Here is a 23,669-nt window from a genome sequence, read left to right as displayed (position 1 = left end):
ATTGTGGTGTAGTTCAAATATGGACTGCAGTCCTTATGCCTTATTAATGTAGTCATGAAGTAATGACCTGTGTCATGATTTCTGGAGACTTCTCAATAAACAGAGGAAGCTGGAATATTTTAGATTTAGATTTTTTCTCCCAAATCTATTTGGTTTTCACCTGTGAGTGGTTGTTATTTTGTCTGGCTCAAGCAGGAATTAAAAAGATAAATCATTAAGTCAACAAACTGGGGTAAAATGGGAAAGAAGTCACCTTTTATTCCTGTGAACATTTCTCAAGTTCATCTTCTAGAAATACCCTCAACTGGTAATAGGTACAGCTTTTTATAGGCAAAGCTTGTTAAGCACTGACATAGTTTGCCAGAGGAGAATTCTCCATCTCAGGCTCATCCGTTGAATACCCAGGTCTTGCGAGAGGACTTGTGTAGTTCAGATGTGATTACTGATACTGTACCTGAACCCCAGCAGAGAACATTCACTCACGTGCAACGTCCAGAAATGCTTTAAAGACTGTCCTACACTATTGATCTTGCTGAAAGCTCAGTTTGGCATATTTAAAGGGGCAAAGTGATGAAGTGTAAGGACTCTCTCCACATTGACCACAGTGCACAATTGGGTAAACCAATCTGACCTGTGTTGCACAAAAGATTTGAAGATGTGATCTCAATGGTACCCCCTGTGATTTCAAAATGAGTAGGTTTACGGTCTGTCTTCTTTCTTAAACTGAAAGCTTAAAATGCTATGGTCCTATATTCCACCATACTGTGCAAGTAATCCAAATAACATCCCTGCAACTTCTACCTGATCTCTGATCTTCTCGCTCGTTCATATTCGCTGCAAGTCTGTGGAGGGAGGACTCAGCTCTTCTATAATTAATGGTTTTCTTTGGCTTGCCCTGACAGCTCTAGAATCTTGTCCACAGTCAGATGGATTATTTATTTAAGGACTAATTATCAGAACCCAGTATCATAACAAGTCAGTGTTTCACAATAAATGCAGCTGCACAGTAAATGCAGCCTGTGTCTGCTGTGATGAGTCTGCCATCAGTCAAAGTTTAGCTGATGAAAAAGTCTTGTAATGAGCACCAAGAGCTGCTAAATGCTTCTGTTTCTGGCAGAAGCTCAGCAAAAGGCAAGGCTAGAGACAAGGACTGTCTAATGAAAACCCTCCCCTGGCAGGCATAGAGGGTTTGGGTTTAAGAACTGGGCAGCATTCCCATGAACAGTGGTTACCATGTGAATGTGAAAGAGGCCAGTCCCTCAAAATTTATTACAATTACTGTTTTTAGCAATCTGAAAATTGTACATACTCTTGAAACAGGCCCAGAGTCACCACTGGAAAGCACTTCAGTGATCGTTACAGGCTATGGATTGTGACCAACAAACCATTCTGAAGTTCTTTTGGCCCTTCGCTTGTGGTTTCTTATTCAAGCACAATTTTCTGACCTAGATCCTGGTAAAATGTGTATACAGAACTCACAAAGCTAAAACAAACAAACCACAGGTCTGTGAGCTCTGAGCAGAGCCTGGATTTGCCTCAGCAGATAGCTTCTCTGGTGCAAGAGAGGGACATGCTGTAAATATCGGGCTAACCCTGGGCTGAAACGCTGTAGAGCACTGCCCAGCACAAAGGCAACAAGGCAGGTTAGACCACATTGAACAACCCCAAACTGTGACAAGTATTTTTAACTGAGAGTGGGCCCTCCTTTGGTTATGGTAGTTAACTAGCTACTCAGTCCAGCAGCAGATTTTAATGAGTGTTCAATGTGTCTACTTTCTGGCAAAAAAATGAAGTGTTAACTCCTCGCCTGCACCACTCCATTGATTTCTGGTCTATTAAGTGTCTTTTATGGCCTAGTCTTGCATCCTCCAAAATATTATGCTTAAATAAAACCAGTGAAGCATTTACAAAGCTGTTTCATTTTACTCTATTTCTGATTAAAAAAAACCCAACCATTTCCACATCTGTTGTGGACTCCCAGTTTTCACTCCCTCCCTTCCTGTTGCTAAGTGTTATTTTTTTCAAGCAAACTGCTTTCGGGCTGGAATTTGTCAGGCTTAATAATCGACCCATAGGAGAATTAGCAAGAAATTGGGTAAATTAGATTCTGCAGTTAATTAATTTGATTGTCTGCTACAGCAAACTTCATCTCATGGGAATGATGAATGGATGTGTCCAACCTCTTTTCCAGAGCTGTTTGGTATGGTGTATGTGTCTGTTCACCTACTGAATGATGAAAGTCTGTTTCACCTTCTGTTTCATGCCCTTTTGTGCTAGCAGACTCCTTAATCTCCAGGACACACAAGCCTAAGTGTTGTAGCTGTGAATGTATTTCTGATTCTCTTCTTGGAAGCCTTTCATTAGAAAAATATGTTCCTCCATCCCCCGTTGCTTTGTGTGTGTGTGTGTGTGTGTGTGTGTGCATGTGCATGTGTGTGTGTGTATAATATAAACCCAAGAATGTATTGTTAGCATTTCTGAAATCTTGGGACTCTAGTAATTATTAGCGCAGCTGTAATTATTGCATAAAAAGAAAGAATAATAATACATTTCAAATTTCTACCTCTTTTCCTGGTGTCATGCTCACCCTTTCACCTACACTCGTGGGTCCTAAGATTGGTGATTTTGTTCTGGTGGGGTCAGAGGGGGAATTATGATGGTCATAGAATCACAGAATCAATTAGGTTGGAAAAGACCTTTCAGACCATCGTGTCCAACTGCTAACCCAGCAATGCCAAGTCACTAAACAATGTCTCTCACTGCCACATCTACACGTCTTTTAAATACCTCCAGGGATGGTAACTCATCCACTTCCCTGGGCAGCCTCCAGTCATGTTCATGTTTTCTTCTTTCTCCTCACTCTACAGTATACTTTGGGTCCTTCTGTATGTTTTCAATTAAGCTTTTACTTCTTGCTCTTTCTTCATTGATCTACATCCTCACATTACACCCAAATTTACTGTATATGCTGGCTTTTACATATATATGCTACTATATTATGTCTTCACTCTCCTCATTGCCCCTAAACCAAATTCTGCCCAGGTTCAGGCCTGCACTTTAACTGGCCATTGGTGAGTTGCTTGTAGCCATGGGTCCCCAGTGCCAGCCTGTGCCTTTTGCACTATCACTCCATGTCAGCGCTCCTCTGCAGCATGTCCTGTCTCTTCCCTTCTCAAGGCCCCTGTTTTCATATCAGCCCTACATCGCTTTAAACTACATATTTGTGTTAGAGTCATAAATACCTTATTCTGCAAAGAATACTGGTGCTATTGTTTTCTGTATGCAATTATTGCTGCTACAGCTAAACTTGGTAGAACAAAGCTGCAGGCAGATTGAGAAAGGTTCAGACAGAGCCAGCCTGATGAGCCTTAACATCTTTGCAAACTCTGCTCAAAACTTATGGCCTTTTGCCACCAGGGCAAGAATATGTTATCAGGCTGCCCAGTTACACAGATTGTCTGCTTCCAAATGATACCACCTGCAAAAATCTGTGGAACTACCTGCTCCCTGCATGGCAGCAATGCCTAAAGCCACTGGGGTTCCAAAAATCATTTGTAGTTTAAGAAAACCCACAAAACGAACTCACCTTGTTGATGTACCTGAGACTCTTCTGTGTGATACATGGGTCAGAGGGTATATCTCAGGAAACATGGCTACCATGGTCCTGTAAGACTGTCATGAAGCTAGCAATGACAGAGGTAGGATTTAACAATATTGAGCAATAGGATTTTATAAAATAAGTTTGATACCAAGAATTAAAGAGGTTTACTCCGAGGATATAAGCATAACAAGGTGTATTGGGAGTTGTATCTTTCATTAGACCAACTAATAGCTAACCTGAGGAAAATGTTCTGTGTCTGACAGCTTAATGACTGGTTGGTTTGTTTGTTTTTTCAATTTCACTTTTTTTCTAATAAAGAAGATGCAGTTTTTGCATGTAAACATTGCCTCAAATAAGAATAGCACATTATTGTATAGGTCTTATCATTGTGGTATCTGTTTGTAATTGGTGTTAGCTATCCCATGGAAAAAAGGCAATACATTTCCTGGTGAAAAAGGGGCAAAAGAGTCTGTAGATTTCCATGCCCATTTGCAGATGTAGTTGAGTCCCAGGAAACCTCACATAGCTAATGTGCTTTCAGAACCTATATATTTGTGTTGTCTTTGTTAAAATTTTACCTCCCACTACTAGCGATGGCTAGCAACAAAAATAGACCCACGTTCCTAAAGAAAATATTCATTCTATTCTTCAGTTATCTCTAGTCAAATACATGTTTTAAACATGCTGTTTGGCTAAGAAGAGGCTATCAGTAAATTCACAGAGGCACAAGATCATGAGTCTTGCTCTTGGTACAAAGTTTGATGTGGAACAAGGCATCAACCTTTTAAAGCAGAGCATAGAAATGCTATGTACAGGAGTGGTATTGCTGTGTTTCACACAACTGTTTTTATATTCTCTATGTGTATTTAATATTCACTTAGCTTTGCAAACCAAAGTCAATGTCATCATTATCTAACACTCTACAAATCTGCCTTCAGTTCTAGTATCAGCAAATGTAATTGAATTTAAAGTAAATGTTTGGGAGGAGAAAAGCAAATGTAAGACCTCAATTACAAAAAGAAAAAAATGTCTCTAGTTTTATACGTGTATATATCTGAGCTTCTTTGACTTTTTCCATTTAAATGCAATTCTCTAGTGTTCTCCTATGAAAAACTAAAATTCTGCATTAGTGGTGAAACAATGTGAACACACTGCTGTTATTGAGATCAGCAGAATTGGACATGGAAAACTGGAGTGTTATCAGGTATCCTAATGGGTTTTTTCTTAATTTCTAAACCTTTTAGGATGAGTTTAAATTGCAATTCTAAGCAAGAAGATTATCTCTTTCAAGTGCCAATTTGACTCTAAGACTTTCACTTGAAAGGGGCATCTAAGATTCTTTTGGATTGTGTAATAAAAAATGATAAAATAGGAAGTTTCATTAACATCATGCCACATTTAGCATTCTAATCACTTCCAAATAGAACACTCTGAGTTTATCAATGAAAAAAATGTTAATAACTGCCAGCCTGGCTCAACAGATGAACACCTAGCTGCTGTCTTTATGCTGTGAGCAGTGAGGATTCTGGAAATGTAAAATTTATTTATTATACAGCAAAATAAAGTAGAATACAGCTTTCATTCTTGTAGCAATAGTATGTGAGATTCCTAAAGGAGACAGGTTTTAGATCTTTGATTTTCTTATAAACTAGTGAAATAAACCACGGAAGATTCTACACGTGCTTTTGTAGCCATGAAATATTTTATTTTCTTTTGCATTCTTGATGACAGTTATGCTTTAGGAGTTAAATTGGGGGATGAACGAGCTATATGTAAAAATTAGTGACATGAAGGAAAAATAAGAACTTACATAGGTGCTTAGAGGTGCTAATAGTCTGCAATAGGGAGGTGCTGCTTTATTCTGTGATTAGAGTTTACTTTTCATCTGGATGCTCAGTGCCACTGACTCTGTGTGTAACAGTCTCAGCGAATCAGCTGTGGGAGGGCAGAATTCAGCAATGATTCAGGATGTGCTGCTCTGTGGCAAAAAAGGCTGTCACTGCCAAGGCAGGCTGGCAAAGAGGCCTTTGGCATATGTTCAGAAGCTAAAGGAGGCCTGGGTCAGGCCGAGCACTCCCAAGCCCCATGTGTGCTTTGTGTGCAGTCAGCATCTCCACTGGGGCAGGGGGACGTGGTGGCCTTTGGCTGCTGGCTCAGCAGCTGGTGAGCAGGACGAGGCCAAGCAGCAGTTGCAGCCATGTCTGCTCTTCATGTGTGACCAGTCACTAAAGATGCTGCTGCTCCTGTTGCAGTGCAAGCAAAGCAAATTTTGCTTGCTTGAAGGTGAAACCCTTAAAGTGTGACCCAAACGAGGCCTAAAGCAGAGCTGAATACCCAGGAATGGCTGCTGGGAAGTGTGCGCTCTCTAGCAGCAGCTTCCTCTTTCAACCAGGTCAGCCACCATCACCATTTGGGCCTCTCAAGAATCTCCATGTGAGACTTGCACATCAGATATCACACTGGGATCTCCATTAAATGAAGTAATCTGCACAATACTGAATATAGCAGGATATTTAGATCTTTTGAGGGTTCCCAGCTAAAGAGCAGCCCTGGGAGCTTTTATCTTCCTCTTCGTCAATGTGGGAAAATTGGGCAGTGGAGGAAGAGCAATAGGACTGAAAAATGTCTATATCCATCTGAATAACAGGGGGATGGGACTTGGGAACATTTCAGGTTATGAAACAAGCTTGTCTCCTAAACAAGCCTTCGTTGTCTTGATATAGCAAGTAAAATACAGTTGTTTAATCTTGCTTGACTGAAATGTTATTTAATTGGTAAACAGTGTTAAATCAAAGGTGGGATTTTGCATGGCCTTTAGAAATGCCACTGCTTAGTGTGTTGTTTTTTCTGCTGTTAGAAATCAATACACATAGAAGTTGACAGTAAAAACAGCCTTTTTAAAATGTGTAGTATTTCACTTTGTCTACCAAGAATATTGGTGAAGTAAATATTGTGGTTTCTTTGCAAATAATTTTGTCCTTTTGATTATCTGCACTTCTCAGCTTCATGAGTATCCCAGAAAAGACACCTATGGCAATCAAATATTTCATGTTTGGATTTCCTGTCCTTTTTTTTTTTTAATATACTTGCTGAACTACTATTACATTCAAGACTGAATAGATGACTACAGTTCCATAAGTTGCTCCATCTAGACACTGTCACTTTTCATTTTATGTATTTTCTTTTTCCCTGAGGAGGAGACTGGGAAGAATGGGAAGTCCAAAAATATCTTCCTCATAAAAAAGTAAATGTAGCTTGACAAATAAACATGTAAGAATTATTAGAAATTTGCCAGAGAAAAAAAATCTCATGATGAGCAGTCCTTTAACAGACAGTTGTTCAAAATCATACCTGGCAGCTATGGCATTTTGGATGCAGAAGGCTGCTAGACCAACTTTGCTTACACATAAATATCTTGCAGTCTCAACAGCGTTCTGCTAAGGTCTGGCTCTTTCCCTCCCCAGTGTTTACTGAACAGTTTCCTCAGGCAACACAATTGCTTTTGTGACTTGTTCCACTTGCAGAAAGAGTCCCCCAAATTTTGATATTCCCATTTGTGATTGCTCGAGGACCTGAGAAAAGAGTCAGTAAGACTGTAGTTACCATCAGCCAGTGGGATGCTGTGGGGGAGGGCAGAAGGAAGGATAAAGGAGACAGATTTTGAAGTTAAGGGGCTAATCATATGGTAATTTCAGTGGCAAAAAAATGATTGGTTCTGTCTTGAAATGCTTGACAGAGGTGAGCCTCAAGGATCACTGGACCTGGTGTACTGATGCCTTGTACCTGTTTGGGCCGAAATCTGAATGACAGCATTACATATCTCTTCTCTCTGGGTGTATACAACCACTCACCCTTCTCAGCCATGAGAGCAGAAAATGAATGCACAATCTAGGCTGTTACTCATCTGTAATTCAAGGCTCACTTCCAGGAAGAATAGGGAAGTTTGCGATGGCTGTTATGCCATGGCCCAATTATTCTCTAAAAATATGTAACACGTTGCAGTTGGATTGTTTAAGAGTTCATGTTTACAATCGTGGTCTCATTCATGCCCTCTTTGTTGACATATTAGTATTACATTGTCTTTCTTTTTGTTTTCCTTTTCTGCTTGGGAAATTTATTAATGTGGCATTTCTGCTGTATATAGTTTGTTCAAGGCACAAAACCTTTAGGTCATGTTTGAACAGGACACTAAACTAGCTGTCCTGAGGCCAAAATTTCTGATTCAGATTGCTGCGTAGGTAAAGGATTGACATCAAGTGGAAACACCATCAGCAATGTTTAAACTCTCTTGATTTTTATTTTCTTTCTGATGAAGGAGATTTTGCTTAGCTTGTAATTAAGTGGAGATTCCTTCACATTTCTCTGGCTAAATTTGCAAAGCTTTGCATTTTAAGGGTGGTGTAAAAAGCCAGTGGTCACTATAGTTTTGCTGTTTGCTCTTCTGCCTGCTGTGGGATATTTTGAGACAGTGTTTTGCTTCCTCAGAGTGATCACAGGTTTGAACAACCACTCCAGGGCCTGGCTGGGCTTTTTTAATGTATCTTCATTCCACATCATTTTCTTGCTTCTATTACTCAGGCTTCCCTGGGGCTATTCTTGTCTTGAACATAATGACTTGATACTTGAACAGTATCAAGTCATTAAATATTTTGAAAACTTCTAAGATGTATCTATCAGGGTATGAATATGGAAGTTTTAGCCAGTATTGCTGAATCAAGTTATTACAAGTAAAAATTGAACCTTTGATCATTTTATGAACTTATCTTTCTAATATATGTCACTGCTTTTTTTATTAAATACAGGCTGAAGACAAGAAGGTATCGGAAAAGACTCTTCATGCCCCTGTGTCACCTTCATCTGTACCTGACCATTTGAAGTGCAACATCCTCAAAGCTCAAGTGGAAGCTGCTTTTAGAGTAGGTGCCCAGGTAATCTGTGCTTAATACTCTGCTTTTTTTCGTTTTGGCATAGCTTTCACCAGTTTTCCAACATCACATCGTTCCTGAGGAAGCACCTTATTTTTAGTCAAGTGTGCACATTGACATAGCGTTCTCTAGCTGCTCTGCAGTTTCTTCAGGTAACTCAAAATGATTGATATGGTGGAAGTAGGAAATTTATCCTAACTGACGTGATTAATACATCCAAGAGAGGCTGAGAAAATAGGAAAGATGGCCTCAGGAAATCTCTGTTTTGTCACTGTAGCTTTTACTTACTTTGTAGCTGAGAAGGAGTAACCTCTGGAGTTTTCTGAGGCTACCCACTACTCATGGACACTGTGGTTAAGACTGTTCCAGTGATAATATCAGTATATACAGATTCAACCTTTATTTCAGGGGATTAGCTTTACATATCTGAGTGTGAAATATAGCTAATCTTATGTTTTTCTACTTGTTCATGTGCTTTTAACTAAATTTTAAGCTTCTATTTTCACTGCTTGGTTAGTGTTTACATTAGATACATCCTGTTTCAAAAGCACTCTTTTAATGATGCCATGCAACTGAAAACTGATGCTAAAATAGAATGACTGTAAAAAAAATTGTTTTCCCAATCAGAGGTAAATCTATTGAAACCTAAAATGTGTCATTGTTTTCAAGTGCAATTTGTGGACAAAAGATAATGCCATCAGAACCAAAAAATAAAGCCAAATACAATGTTTTAGGAACAAATATAGAGGTAGAAAGATTGCTATAATTCTTATCCCCAGTTCCTGTGGTATTCTTGAGCACACTATTCTCTTTGAACACAAATTATGTTGGTATTTCCATTGTTTTGTTTCTTTTCACAGTAACATACCAGGCCAACTTGCCCTGCAAATGACTTTGTTACCAATCAGCTTTGTGTATTTGTTGTTCCCTGGCAGATCTTTCATTTGAGAGCTAGATTACATCTGGTCTAGCTAGATCTAAGGAAGTATCAAAATTTGGTTATTCTGACTGCCCTAGATTTCAATAGCAGAAACCGTAAATCTGGCAGCATGAGGAGGAAGGAGTTTTTGGGTGTTTTTTTTCTTTTAGTTTTTGCTTAAAGCAGTTCTCTCACCTCTCTGAATTCTGTGTTATATCAACTGTGTTTTTTGTAGCATATATCTCCCCTTGGGTTTACCCTCTGTTTTTCCTGTGTGCCTTTTCTACAGGATGTCATGGTATACTTCTCATATTTGTTCTTTCTCCTGAATATGCTTAATAGTGATGTTTGACTGGATAGTTAGAGGATGGAAGCAGTGTGTGCTGCTGCATTCAGAATACAACATTATTAAGGCAAGATAGGAAATGTGCTTAATGTATGCATCTCTCAATTGACCTGCCCTGCCTTAATTTTTCCATCTGAGGCTGTCCAAGGGAAGCCATCCTGGGTTGCTTTTTCTTCCATAACCATATTCTTTAGCTGCTGCTGTGTCATAAGTAACTTTCAGAGCAAACTGAGCATTCCTCTCTTCCTTCTTGCCTGTGTTGTTTTTCACAAGGCTCTAAAAGTCAGATTGGATTAAGTAGATGTCTGTAGACTTGGCCTCAATGAGAAAAATCCTATTGTTTCGGGGGAAGGAAAGTAAAGAAGACTGTTGCAGTGTAGCATACATCGTGGAAAAATAACTGCTTATGGTTCAGATTGAAATCTCTGAAGATTTCAGTGTTGGCAAAGTATGGTTTAAAATTTATAACCAGTAAATTAGGAAGTCACCTTAATCTTAGAAATCCTCATTCAACTGCCTGCTTAGCTACAAAATTGCCTGTGTAACTAGAGATGAGTTCTTCTGCACTTGATTTCCCCTCCTGTCAATTATGAAAGATCACCCTTCTCAGATACATTGCAAAAATAAGCAGGCAGAGACCAGGCAATGATCAGCTGTTACAGTAAGAAGCTATGGCAACACAAGCACTGAAAAGGGTAGGAAAAGTGTTCATGGTGAAGGAATCAGTAGAAACACAACATCTATCATCTAGAAGACGGGAGAAGGGAAGGCAGCTACAGGATGACCTGATAAACCAGCATATCAAATACCATAAAATCACCCAGTTATCTTCTCTACCTGCTCCCAGTCCCCCAAATAACTAGCCGAATACCAGTAGCTAAGCCATTTCCCAGTGCCAGTTCAGTCATCTTCTGGGGAAAGTGGGCTGGGATGGAATTACCCTGCTGAGAGACACAGAAGCCTTTCGAGGGAGCAGAGAAGGAATAGTTTTCTTCATGGAAGACAACTATTTAACTCAATGTATTCCCCCAGGGCTGTGATCCTGCCCCTCTTTGACCCCATCTGACATATCTTGCTGCTCAGTATATCTGGAGGACTAATGATGTTATCCTCTGCCCAATTCTGTCTTTTGATGCCAGTTCTATATTACATCCCTGAGAAGTCTTGCCTTCTGGCCTTACTTGTAACACTCCAATTTCTCATCTCTTCTTTTTTGTACTGTCATATTTCAATTTACTAGGCAGCCAGAGCAAGAAATATATCTAGGTTCTCAAAGGCACAGCCTATATTCCTCAAGCTGTAAAGCAAGGCAGCCTTGCTTTTCCTCGTGTAGAGCACAGTTATTCCCATAATTTGTGATAGCACAAAAAAATAAGAAGAAGCAGAAAAAATAAAAGAGGATTTGCTCCTCCAATCTGTAAAAGGAGAAAGAAAGAAACAGTCTGTCTTATGCACATGGTATTTGAAAGGAAATGTTCTTCTAAGGGCCCCAAAAATCTGTGGTCTAACTCATCCTTTTTGAAACTTCATGGACCATCTTCATTTTATGGTTAGGTTTAAAAGCATGAGAAAAATATTGGTGCACTATAGGATCGCATCCAAAATTAACAAACTGTTGCTTGAAATATTTGTAACAGCTCTCCCTTCAAGCAGTAGGAATATTTTCAATACCATATGCTACTAACATCAGGATGTGACAAGTTTATGAAAGCACCTCCTGCATGTAGTAGAAGAAGAAGCTGTTCCTTGTTAATTCGGAGAATGGAGTAAATGTTTGCAAATGGAAAATGCAAGCTGGGACAGAAATTTTCTGTAGTTTTCCTTTTTTTTTTTTTTTTTTTATGGCAGCTAGGCACCAACACAAGAGAGAGCCTTAGAAATAAATTATTCCAGTTCTTATGATTTACAGAATGAAACCAGGGGAAATGGTGCTAGACATTTGAAAATATATTCTGGAATATTGTGTCTGTGCTGCTTCATTTCAGAATTGTGCTGAAGAGCTGTTTATTACATTCCTAGGGGACAATACATCTCCCATAGTTATAGCCCTGACTTAAGGGACTGAAAATTTGTAAGGTTATGGTGCTGATCACTTCGTCCTGCTTGTGTTATAGAGCAGCAGAAAACTAACATGAGTGAGGGTTGGTTTTTTTTATTTGGTGAAGATGGGAATATTTATGTGCCACTCATTTAAAGGTAGAATCAAGCTGCAGTGTGCATGGGGATGCTGGAAGCTGGATCTAGGAGCTGACTGCCATGGACAAGGGAGGTGAGAAACTCGAGGAACCCACACACAGCTGTGGGAACCTGTGGTTTGCGCAGGACATGCCATACAGTTACCTGTAGGGCAAGAGCAAATGAGTAATGTTTCACAACACACCTCTCAAACTGTGCCACAGGGATCTGCCACCTTTTAGCTGACAGACTACATGTCAGAGTTCCCACATAATTAAGCTCCAGGGGAGCCCTAAACACTGTGAAGCAACTGACATATCTTTTTTTTTTTTTTTTTGCATATATTCCAGACTCTTCATTTGAGAGGGAGTGGTATAAAGCAGCAGTAAGGAGCTGTCAGAATACAAAAGACCAGCTCTCCCTGGCATTTAAAACCCCTTTGCAGCTTGCATGAGTCAGTGCTGATATGCTGTGATTGAGCAGAAATGACTTGTTAGTATCACAAAGAGTCCCTTTTGCCAAACAGTTCAAGGCCCAAGTGATGAAAGAAAGATACTTGCAGCTTTCACTTGCTATTTATATCCAGTTTGGCTTCGGACAAATCCCAATTATCCTTAAAATTAAGCACAGGCTCCTGATCAAATGTACAGCTATCTCAGCAGGGCTTTTTATTTTGGCAGGCAGTGTGTGCTGTGTTCTAGTAGTTTGTCATCCACAAGTGGTGTCTGTATTCTGCACCTGTTACCCAGGCTTTCCTAAATCCTTGGGTTGATGTGTGTCTAGCAGGTTAGCACAGGGAAGGATCCCGTTTCTCACAGATTTCTACTACAGCTGATTTTTGCATCACTCGCATCTTCCCCTTGTCTCCGACAAGGGAAGGCCAAGCTCATTCTGCAGGTACATTTTTGCAATGCAGTTTATAGAAGACAAATAGAGGTGACATTACTACTGAGCTGTTCTTCACCGAACATTATGGGTTGTTTGCTGAGAAAAAAAGTGGTGAGAAAAGGTGGTTTGGAGATGCAGGGTTCCTTACAAAGAGCATAAAAAATCCCATTTGTTTCTCCCTTTTCAACCCCAATGGAAACTGTTGGCCAGGGAGAGGTATCTTCAGTCAGCCAGGTTTGGGTTACCCAGCCATTGATTCCCCTGCCTTGATTCTCAGTAAACAAAGGGATATTTAGGCTGAACAAAGGGATGTTCAGTTCTGTAACTCCTTTCACACACTAACTTTCTTGACAAGCCTATACACATGTAAATTTTTAGGCCAGAGTCGATAGCCATCTCTCTTTTTCCTCCCTGTCCTAGAAACAAGTACAGGCCCAGTATCATGTCGTTTTGCCTTAAGTATTGCAAATACGTGAGTAAGAGCAGGTTGCCTGTGCTGTCTAGAGTTGCCTTGAGGAAAGGACTGGACCGTGGTACAGAAAATACCTCAGGTCATGCAGGATACCGTGTCATCCTGTGCTCTCTACACAGATGCAAGCCATGGCTGCAGTGTAAATGAGAGTGGGGTCTATGCATTATTTATGGTAGAAAAGGTGCATAAGTGAGGTGATCCACAGTGCTAGTCTGTCGTAGCTACATTTTTGACGATTCTTTGTCTTTTTTAGTGTTCTGTCTCCTTTAAGGAAAGATTCCAGTGTAAGGACTTGTCATCTTCAAACTCCAGATGCTTTTGCCATGTATTTCTAGAAAAAATCCACTGTCTTTATGTAAGCTGGGTCTTTGGAGCTTTATTCACTTAAGGAGATCTGGATTCAAACCCTAATCAGGTCATGAATGAAAATAGAGTAGGTGAGGGGAAGACACTTGAGGATTTATAATCATATGCGATCTTTCTTATAATAGGACTTAAACAAATCCTTCTGGATCCCCAGAGGAATTCTTAGGTTTCACTAGATGTTGACTTAAGTACCTTGAAAGGATCAGCTTTTCCAGCATTTCAGGCTCCTTCTGTCATGAATTAGGTGCAGTTTGCTTCCCTCTCCTCCTTTCCTCCCTCCCTCCATCCATCCTTATTCACAGCACCGAGCTACTGCACAATTTGACAGTCTTTGCACAGAGATCAGAACTGAAATTATGTGAGTATAACAGGTCACAGCTGAGGTGTTCAGGCTGTGGGGGAAGCTTCCACAGCTCCTTATGTACACTGTGCCTTCCTTGCTAAAGCTGTTGCTGTTAGTCACCCACTTGGATGAGCAATAAACTCACTGTCAAGTTTCAGGCTAGGTAAAAAGAAGCAACTGCGCTGGGACTCTCAACTGGAACAGCAGCAAGTGTAACATTGCATCAGTTATAATTGTTCATAACAATGGCATTTAAAAATGGCTCAGCTTCAAATTCTCTGTGTTCAGTTGCTACGTAGAAACAGGTTTGCTCAACTTTAAAAGTGAGGCTACAGGAATTTGATGGTGCCACAGGTATATATACAATATTTGATTGTGTGTGATAAATATATGATACATGGCAGCTCATTAGAAGTGTGTCAGCAATGATACCTCAAAATCAGAGTAGGAACTGAGGAAATGATGTGGCAGCCTTGCTGGAGGTACAGAAGGGGAGTGAGGATTTACGTAAACAGAATGTGGGAACTGATGAGAGCTTCAGTTTATTCCCTGGGATACAAATGTGGCAGTGGTGTCACAAGACTCTGAGAGCACATTGAGGATATTTCAGCTGTGTCTCCTCTCTGGCATGTCTCTAAGTGCCAGTACATGATGAGACAAGTACTGTTAATGGCCTTGATGTGTAAGAGCCCTGCCAGAGCCCATGGTGCCAGGCCTCATTCAGAGGGAAAAAAACATAGTAGTCTGTTCCCAAGAGACATAAACATCATGCTTTTTTGCCTGAAAAGTTACATTTGACATATGAAATCACCAAGGTAGGTTTACCTTGGCAGAACATTTTCCCTGATGACATGTTCCTTAGCCACTATTATCTGATGAGATCAGCCAACATTTTTTGGCATGGCTGACAAAAGATAAAAGTGTTGATAAAGAGCTGAAAAATCAAATATGATTCAGGCCTCCTTAGCATCATTACAGATTCATAAAGAACCAAGATAAAGAAGTATTTCAAGGCCCTGCAGAGAGTCATTCCTTCCTTACCTTTGAAGATCTCCAAACATGTGAAAGCTGTGTTGCTCACCCTTCCTTTCTGCAACTGAGAACTCTGTGAAATTGCTAAATAAGAGCCATCATATGTTTCCTATGAGCCTTCTAGACCCTGTCTTTCTCAGATGAGAACCTCACACTCCCCCTTGGCTGCAGTGATCTGATCCATCATGCAGTTCTTTTGCTTATCCGAGGTATTCCTATTTTGGATCAGTAGAGGTGAGAGCCGCAGCAATGCCCCCTGTGATGGAGGAGAGACACAGATGGCACTAGCTCCCCATGGCACTTGCTTGAGGCATGAGAAACACAAACTGCCTTGCACAGTGCCCCACTGGAGGCAAAATCACAGATGGCTGCACCTGGAGTTCTGTCTTTACTGTATTTTCCCTTTTGGTACATGCCTAGCGCAACCAATTCCCATTTTAAGGTTCTTTCCTCCACTGTCGTGGGGCTAACTCTTTCTTCAGAAGAAAATCAAAGGAGCTGCTGTTCACTAGGCAAATCCAGCCACCAGGATTTATGAATTTGTGCATGGGATTACTCCCATGGGCCAGAAAGTGTTCCCACCCTGTCTAGAAAGCTCAGCAGAGTCTGGTGTAGCATCCCTGGAGAATCACCCCCTCTCTAAGGCTCCAAAGGACCTGGCTGTCAAGACAGCAGCAGGGATTAGCAGGGCTCAGGAGTTGACTGAAAAGCAGTCTGAGAACTCCAGGCTGCCCATTGGTAGATGGCTTAGAGAGCTGTGGGCAAAATCTGATATTACTTAGATACTTTTCTCCTTTTTTCATCCTTTGGTGGAACTCATATTTCTTAGCAATCCTCTGTGAAGAGAGCCAGTACAATGGCATTGCTGCCCAGTCATGTTTCTTGTCCCTAAATAGTATAAAGTAATGCTGAAAATGATAAAGTAATTCTTTCCCTTTTTTTCTACCACCATCCAGAAAGTTAATGGCATATGAAATCAGAACATTAATGATTTTTTGTTTGCCCTGGGCCTGATGCAGATAAAAAAAGAGAATGGCATTGTGTGGATGGATTATATGTTTCAACTTTTAATTTGGTTTGCAGTCTGGTAGCCAGAAGAGTAGCCTGTTTCTCTTTAGGTAATTATTAAATGAATCTGCTTCTGTATAAATCAGTCTTCCAGGTCTGCTATGCCCTGAAATCTTTCCCTCAGAGCAGCAGCCTCTGTGGGAGGGGAGAAAGTTCCTTAGTTAAGATCTAAGCAGCTCCATGCTTTGTTTCTGCCTCTGTATTTCTTACATAGTGCTGGGCTTTCAGTGGGTGAGAGCCTCTGCCCAGCTCTCTACGTACGTTCCCCACCAGGCATCCCCTGCTACCCTTGCCTAAACCCTCTTGCTCCATTGCTGGAAGACATCCTGCAATGGAAGCACAAATCCTGGCCCCAGCAGATGCATTTGTTTTCAAATGAAGGCAAACCATCTGGGAATTATATTGTAAGGGTTGTCTGCAAGTATAACCCTTGTTCTACAGTCACATCTTTTCAGTAAGGCTGAGGAAGTCCTTCTGTGGTTAGTGAGTGTGACTTGCAGTGTTAAGAAGAAAGATAAAAGCAACAGGCTGCCACTTGATGACTTACTGACCTCCTTCTGAAAAACACAAACAACTCAAAAGCCAACAAGCCCTCACTGAAGCAAGGGTGGTACACCTTCTGACAGCTGAAGCCCTTTGCAGAAGGGTTTGCAAGTATAATATTTTCCCATGCCTGTTCTTCCACAGATAGGGAGGACAGGCATAAGGTGAGAAGAATGAGCCCATCCTTGTCGATCTGTACCTGCCCATGGCACCCTGAGGGCAGGCCTCACCACCTGAGGCTGTTCAGGCCCCCCCATTTCTCTGTATGCTCCCTCTCTCCTTACAGTTTAGAGTAGGATTACTTGCTCACTGCTCTGCAGTGCTTACTTGTGGATACAGGAGTCTTTTCTGATCTCTAGAGCATGAGTAATAATGCAGAAAATTAGTACCAAGAGAAATTCCTCATTGATGGAGAATGCTGGTCATGCTGCTTAGGAATATATGACTTCTTGAGATGCAGGCTTAGCCTTCCAATGCAGAGAAGACAGACCAGTAATGTAATCACAGAGCTGAGAAGAAACCAAGGGTCTAACACGGCGAAGCCTCTCTCAGCTGGCTAATGAGATCCATGGCTTATAGCATTTAAGTAGGTGGAATTTTAATAATTTCATTACTGGTCACAGCCCCTGCATTGCATTCTTGATCTGTGTAATCTCTTTTCTATTGTTGTGTTCAAGTGCATCTTAAAATGCAGATTAATTAATTTGGTGAAAATTAGAATAAACTAAAATTTATAGTTTTAAGAAGTAACAAATTTGACACATAATAAGCAGCTAGGTTGACAGGCTTAACAATAAAATGCTGTTAAGACATCAGTTTGGAAGAAGAGACTTTGTATTAGGTTTCTGACAGCTGGATTCATGTTTACAGCTTTCAGAAACCAAACAGCTTTATAAAAAGCATTATAATTTCTGTAGCACAAAGAAATATTGCTTCCACTGCTCATCTATGCCGACAAAGAATGATTTTCAATACTTTCTCTTGAGTCCTTAAAAAAATTTTTTCTGTCCTTTCAAGAAAGCAATAGATTTTGAATAAACATTATGCTAGACAGAGCTACTAGAAAACCAGTAAAAAAAGTTTTCTAAAGCAGAGCTGAATTTCTTAAAGCCACAAGTTTATTGAAATTTTTAAATTGCACTCCTGATCCCAAAATGATTCATAATGTGACACTAAGTCACTGAAAATCTTAGCAGCAAAATGTTTGGTGGCTGAGTTACAATGATGGTTGTGGTGTGATTATGTCCCACATTTATCTGATTCCTTAATTGCTGGAGCATTTGTGCAGGACTGAGGAAACCTCTGCCTGAGGGAGATTAACCCCAAAGATGTAAGGGCACTACTTTGCAGTGGAGCTTCTTCAGTTCCTACTGCTGGTCCTGTTCTCCTCCATGTAACCTAGCTGTAAACCAGGTTCTTCTGTGTAAACTAGTCCCCTAGGAGAGGGACAAACCTGTTGATGGGGTCAGAGGGTCTCCTCTCTGCTGATAGTGGGTTTGGTATCAATATCCAAAGTGCAACAACTCTAATAGGAAGGGATGAACTTCCTCCTAAGGGACTTGTCTCAAAATGCTCTCAAACCCATCACCTCAGGTACTTGCCTGGGCTGGAATAAGCCCAGAACAGAGTTCACTTTCTGCCAGGCTTCCAGCGGTTCCAGTTTAATTGCCCATACAGTTAATTGTGTGTACAAGCTGGAATAGTCTCTCCCCACCATGGCTGATGATCTGGTAAATAATGATCTGGGAAGTGGCAATGAGGGTTTTGTTCCCTCCATCACAAGGGGAAAACAAACCCAAAACTATCACAGCTTGGGCGATTTCCCCAAGCACTGAGTATCCCTATGATATTTTTCCTTTAGTTTGTTGCTAAGATATAGAAGAAACTCAGCTTTCTTTTCTTATGGGTACCCTCAAATGGAATATATAAATTAGCATTGAATGGAAGTGGAAGGTCTTACATAACATTTACAATATTTTTACATGTCTGCAAAATCCTTTGATTTGGATTTGATGGATTTGAAGAAATCTGTTTCATCCTTTTTTAAGAGGATTAGACTGACACATTAAATTTAATTTGATCTGGATCTATGGCCTCAAATTACTGTGGGTCAGTTACTGAACTCTGAAAAATCCCTCTGTCATGGGACCATTCCAGTTCCCTTCTATTCATGTAGCAGGGTGCAAATGTCACAGTCTGAGAAGTCCATGACTGATTTGGAGATACTCTTGTCTCTTTAGTCAGTATTTTCTGGGGGCGGGGGGGGGGGGGGGGGGGGGGAGGGTTGGGGGCGTCAGTGTTGCATTCACACCAGCATTTACACATGGATTGTGGAATACTGCATCTCAGTTGAAGAGTATATCAACACCTGCCCAGATTGGGCATTTCCTAGGTGATAAAGCAATTTCCATGTAAGTTATTTTGCAATACTAGTATTTTCAACTCTACAGACACATGGCATATGAGAGACAGGACTCTGTAATTTAGCAGAGAGCAGTAGTGGGTGAGCTTTTCTGTGAATTGTGCATACAGTGTGAATATATGTAGGGGATCACATTTTTCAGTTAGGTTCTCAAAGACTGATTGAAAAGTTGGCATCATTATTTCAGTTAGACTACATAAATATTTACTCTACTCCAATTGAAAGGACAGCTCAACTGCAGTATGTTTGTCTGTGTAGATTTTGTATGATTTCTGCTCAAAAGCTTTCTGGAGGAACCATAAATGTCAGTGTTCCTTTCTTTCTCCTCCAGAACCAATCTCTTCCTTACACTATTGCCCTGCTCATTGTACATAGTAGCTCATCACAGTGAATCTCAGCTGTAGGAGATGAAAATTCAAAAAGATCATGCTTTTAAATCTGAGCAGAATAGGCATTTTGGGTGCTGCAGTTTTCTGAGGTGCTTACAGGAATTTTTTTTTTTAATAAACAGTTGTATTTTCCTAAGTGCATGGACATTGTACTAAACTTTGGCTCCTTCTTTTAACAGGCTGTGAAAGAAGAGACCTCTTTTGTAAATCCCAGTAAGACCTCCAGTCTGCAGGACCCTAATGTAAGGTCTGTTGCTTCTTGTCTGTAGGGAAAACATAAAATTAATGTATGATGTAATGAGGCATTTCCCAAACATTATCTCAACCTGTTGTTACAGTTCAATCTGCTCATCTCCAGGCTGCTGTGTAAAGTTCACCATGCAATGACCTGAGGACAAGGTGGCTGTCAGAATGGTGCTTATTTTATACACACACAGATACAGTTTAAGAACTGATGGAAGCTCAACTTTAAAGATCAGACTGAGTGTATATATTTGAATAAATGACAAAAGCTCTGGATAAGAAATCAGATCCAGTGACAATCTTAGAAAAGCTTATATAAAAATAAATCAGTTTTCATAACTTTTACATCAGAAACATGATAGGTGTCCAAACTGGAATATCCCTATGTTTGCATTTTCGTGATTTGTGCAAGGTCTGTTGCAGAAGAAGAGGCATTTAGTATACAGCCTTCAGAAAAATGGCTCATTTGCTGCTTTTGTAGTGACTGCTTTTGATTGTACTTTTCTTCTGTTGATAGAGGAAAATACTCTATTGGAGTGGCCATTTTGAAGAGGCATATTAATTGTAAACATTATTTGAGTGGCACAGTATGCTGTCTCCCAGCAGGTGATTAGAGAGGAGGTTAGAGCAGGAGCACTTGGAAATCACCTGCCTCTGTGTGTGTGGTAGTGCCATCACTTTGGACATCTTCAGTGTCAAAATCTGATGGGAGAGTTTGAGGGAAAAATATTATGGATTTACAGCATGCCTGATAATCAGCTAATTATGTCAGTGTATCTACTTTTTATATGTGTTCATGTATGTGTAATATACATATGGACCGGAGCACGAGTCATCTCATGATACTGTTTTGTAACTTTCAGGTGGTGACTCTTGCAACAGAAAGTAGACATTTAATCACCTTACAGAAAAATCTAGTTGAGGGGGTAATGAGTTATATTTGACAAATTAAATCATTCTGAACTCCAAAAGAAACACTTACAGTGGTGAAAATTTGTCAACCTTTATTTCAAATGTATATCTTTCCCATAAAGTGATAAATCTGCACTAGCCTTCAGAAACCACTTCATTCAGAAATTCCTTTCTGATCAGATTGGGCTAGCAGAGTTGCTGTGTTTGCTTAATGAAAGCAGCTACCTAGAGAAGAATGGTGGGGATGGTTGGTGGTGCTGAGGCAGGAGGAGACATGAGAGATGAAGCTATTGACTGCACTGCTTGCAGTGCAGCTGTGATTCCCAGTTTCCCATGTCTCTCATCTCAGGATACCCTGCAGAGCTGAAATTTCTCACCTGATAGGCCATGGTTTTCTCATTTGTTTGTCCAAGAGGCTGTAAAGTCTGTTTGATACTTAGAATCGCTCATTTTTCTCCTGTGACATTGCTCTTCTTAGACTTCCACAAAACTTCCTTAAGAAAATTCTTTTCTTTCTTAATAAAATTCATCACATACACGGCAGAATGACCTATTTCTTTGTTAAATAGAAATGGGTTTCATACACTGTCTCTGCCACAACACCCTTTGTTGGCTTGCTGTCACTTCCAGAAGCAGTTCAGGAGGACCTAACTTGTATATTCCTATGGGACTGGGAATGTGGCTACAGACTTGTTTTCCTTAATCACTTCTGCTGAACTTCTGCATAACATCTGTCAAAAAGCCTTTTTGCTCCACATTTTGGAATAGGTTTTCTCCTGCTGCATCTTGTTGAACTGTAAATGAATGGTGTGCTTTGTGACGTAAAGCACTATTCAGCATGAAGTAAGGTTGGTAACCTGGCTGCAAAGCAAATTTCACTGTTTTCTTTCACACACATCCAAGCTTATAAAATTGTAAAAGTCACTTTGGAGTTCTTGGTATGCAGGATTCTGGTGTATATTTTTCTAATATTTATTTTTACTGTGTTATGTCAAGCATCATTTCCTCTACAGTCAGTTATGCCAAATAAAATGGTATTCTTTTATTGCTGTGTCCTGGAGGTGCGCAGATACAAGTAATCAATGCTTGGGGAATTGGGATGTAATTTTAGCCAGTTTTAAGGCATAGACCAATTTTAGCAGCCTGCATTCAGAACTCAGATAAAAACGCAAAATTAATCCAATGTCTAACCATTCTCTTTCTCCTTCAAGCAGCTACCCTTTCTGCAGGGATATATGCACCTTTGCAGCCAGCCAGCATGTGACCTATTTGCCAATAACATCCTCTATAACCTCTATCTTGTGGAATTTGATGGACATAAATGAGCCTTGCTCTGCTAGGAATTGCATCTGAGTAGAGCCAAGGGTTAGTTCATACCGGGAGACAAATTATCTGGGAGTTTTTCTCTTTTCTCTTCTCTTCTCTTCTCTTCTCTTCTCTTCTCTTCTCTTCTCTTCTCTTCTCTTCTCTTCTCTTTTCTCTTCTCTTCAGCAGAGACAGGCAAAGCTATCCCTTGTAAAAAGCCTCTCCACATGGAATATATTTTTTTCCTGAAAGTGCCCATGCAGACATTTCTGTAAACAACATGTCTATGAATCTTTGATGACTGTTAGTTTGCTGAAATATCTTGCCAGTTGAAAGCAGTAGCTGTCACAGCTTTTTAACAATACTCCACTCTTGTCATGCAAGGGATTTATAGCTGGGACAATGACTTTGTGTATTTTTCACACTGATGACTGTACAAAACTTTAAAAAATGCTCTGTTTTTTCCAAACCCAAGACACAGGGACATTTGTTCAGGCCAGCTAGTAAGCAAACATATGCAGTTTTGAGCAGTAACTGAAGCATGAATTGTTCATACTAATAAGGAACTAGAGGATGACAGAGGAGGGTAGTAGCACTTCTTTGATTAAAAAACTCTGCTCTCTTTGCTACCATTTTGTCTGCTCTTCCATTGCCATTCTGAATATTACACTTCTAATGAATTAACTGCTTGGATATAGCCTGTAATCTCCCTCAGCAATTATTTTAGCATCTGCCACGACAGACTCAATTTGGCTAACAATTGCTACAGCTCTTTGTAGAATTAGCTCTGGTTCAACTAGTAATTACTCATATTTTTGTGTGGTATAGCCACTTTTGCTACAAATAAGTCTCCAGTCATTTTCTTGGGCATGGCCTCAGGATACTGCTGTGCTTATGCAAAGTTGTCAGTTTAGTTGTCTTGTTTTAAAGGCAGTTTATCCACCTGTTCTCCATGTCTTCTGGCAAACTCCAAACACTTCTTTATGTAAGTAATTTTAAATATTGGAGGGGAAAATCAGAGCTGAAGCTGAATTAACACTATTTTGTCAGCTTTCAGGAGTGGAGACCTTGCTAAATTTGCTGTCATTCGGTGCACAGGCTGGAAGTGCAAAGTTGTCTCCTGATCTTCCTGATAACAGCTAACCTGTACACAACAGATTAAGGTGCAGGAGGAAGTGGGATCACAGCAGACTACAGTCCTCTCTCAATCCCTGATTTTGGAGAGCAATGCTGCATGCTTCTATAAGTTTTCCTCCTCGGGATAGGATTTTTTTTTCTCCCAGACTGTTTCAAGTGCTGGTTCCAACATTAAATGAGGAAAAAGCTGGTGGTGACTCAGTAACCCAGTATGTGCTGCAGTGCTCTAGCTTACATCCTCTTTAATCCTCAGTTAAGACTGATAGAGTGCACTAAGAATTGGGACATATTCGTACGTTCCCCTTGCTGACCCTGCTGCTTTGCTGATAACCCGTAACAGAGCAGCAGATCTGGACAGGGGCTACAGGGAAGTTGGACCCATCCAGGCTGCACATGACAGAGCTCTCAGCTGAACAAAGTCAACTGAGAGCAGCTAACAGGAGAGGAATTTCTCTAGCAGGTTAAATAGGGGAGCCACAAGTTACCTTGATAAAACACAGGAATCCTACGAAGAAGAGTCAGACGTTTCTTTATTACAGCTCTGTTGTAACAGATTTGAAAACACGCACATATTCTTCAACAC

The 23,669-nt window shown here is 40.4% G+C and overlaps 1 protein-coding gene across 4 annotated transcripts in view; it reads left to right on the top strand.

The window, feature by feature from the left end:
* EPB41L4B (erythrocyte membrane protein band 4.1 like 4B) overlaps positions 1-23,669 on the top strand; it is a 169,802-nt gene that overhangs the window by 103,918 nt on the left and 42,215 nt on the right. For 3 of the 4 annotated variants that reach the window (XM_039570171.1, XM_039570166.1, XM_039570176.1), the window contains exons 18-19: positions 8,404-8,529; positions 19,669-19,736. In XM_039570171.1, the coding sequence (XP_039426105.1) occupies positions 8,404-8,529; positions 19,669-19,736 (194 nt within the window). The remainder of the gene's footprint in view (positions 1-8,403; positions 8,530-19,668; positions 19,737-23,669) is intronic. The other variant, XM_039570169.1, reaches the window with a different exon arrangement.

The sequence above is a fragment of the Corvus cornix genome, chromosome 2, assembly GCF_000738735.6.
Source record: "Corvus cornix cornix isolate S_Up_H32 chromosome 2, ASM73873v5, whole genome shotgun sequence".
Taxonomy (NCBI): domain Eukaryota; kingdom Metazoa; phylum Chordata; class Aves; order Passeriformes; family Corvidae; genus Corvus; species Corvus cornix.
Note: the sequence above shows the minus strand (reverse complement) of the source record. Positions and strands in the feature narration are given on the sequence as shown.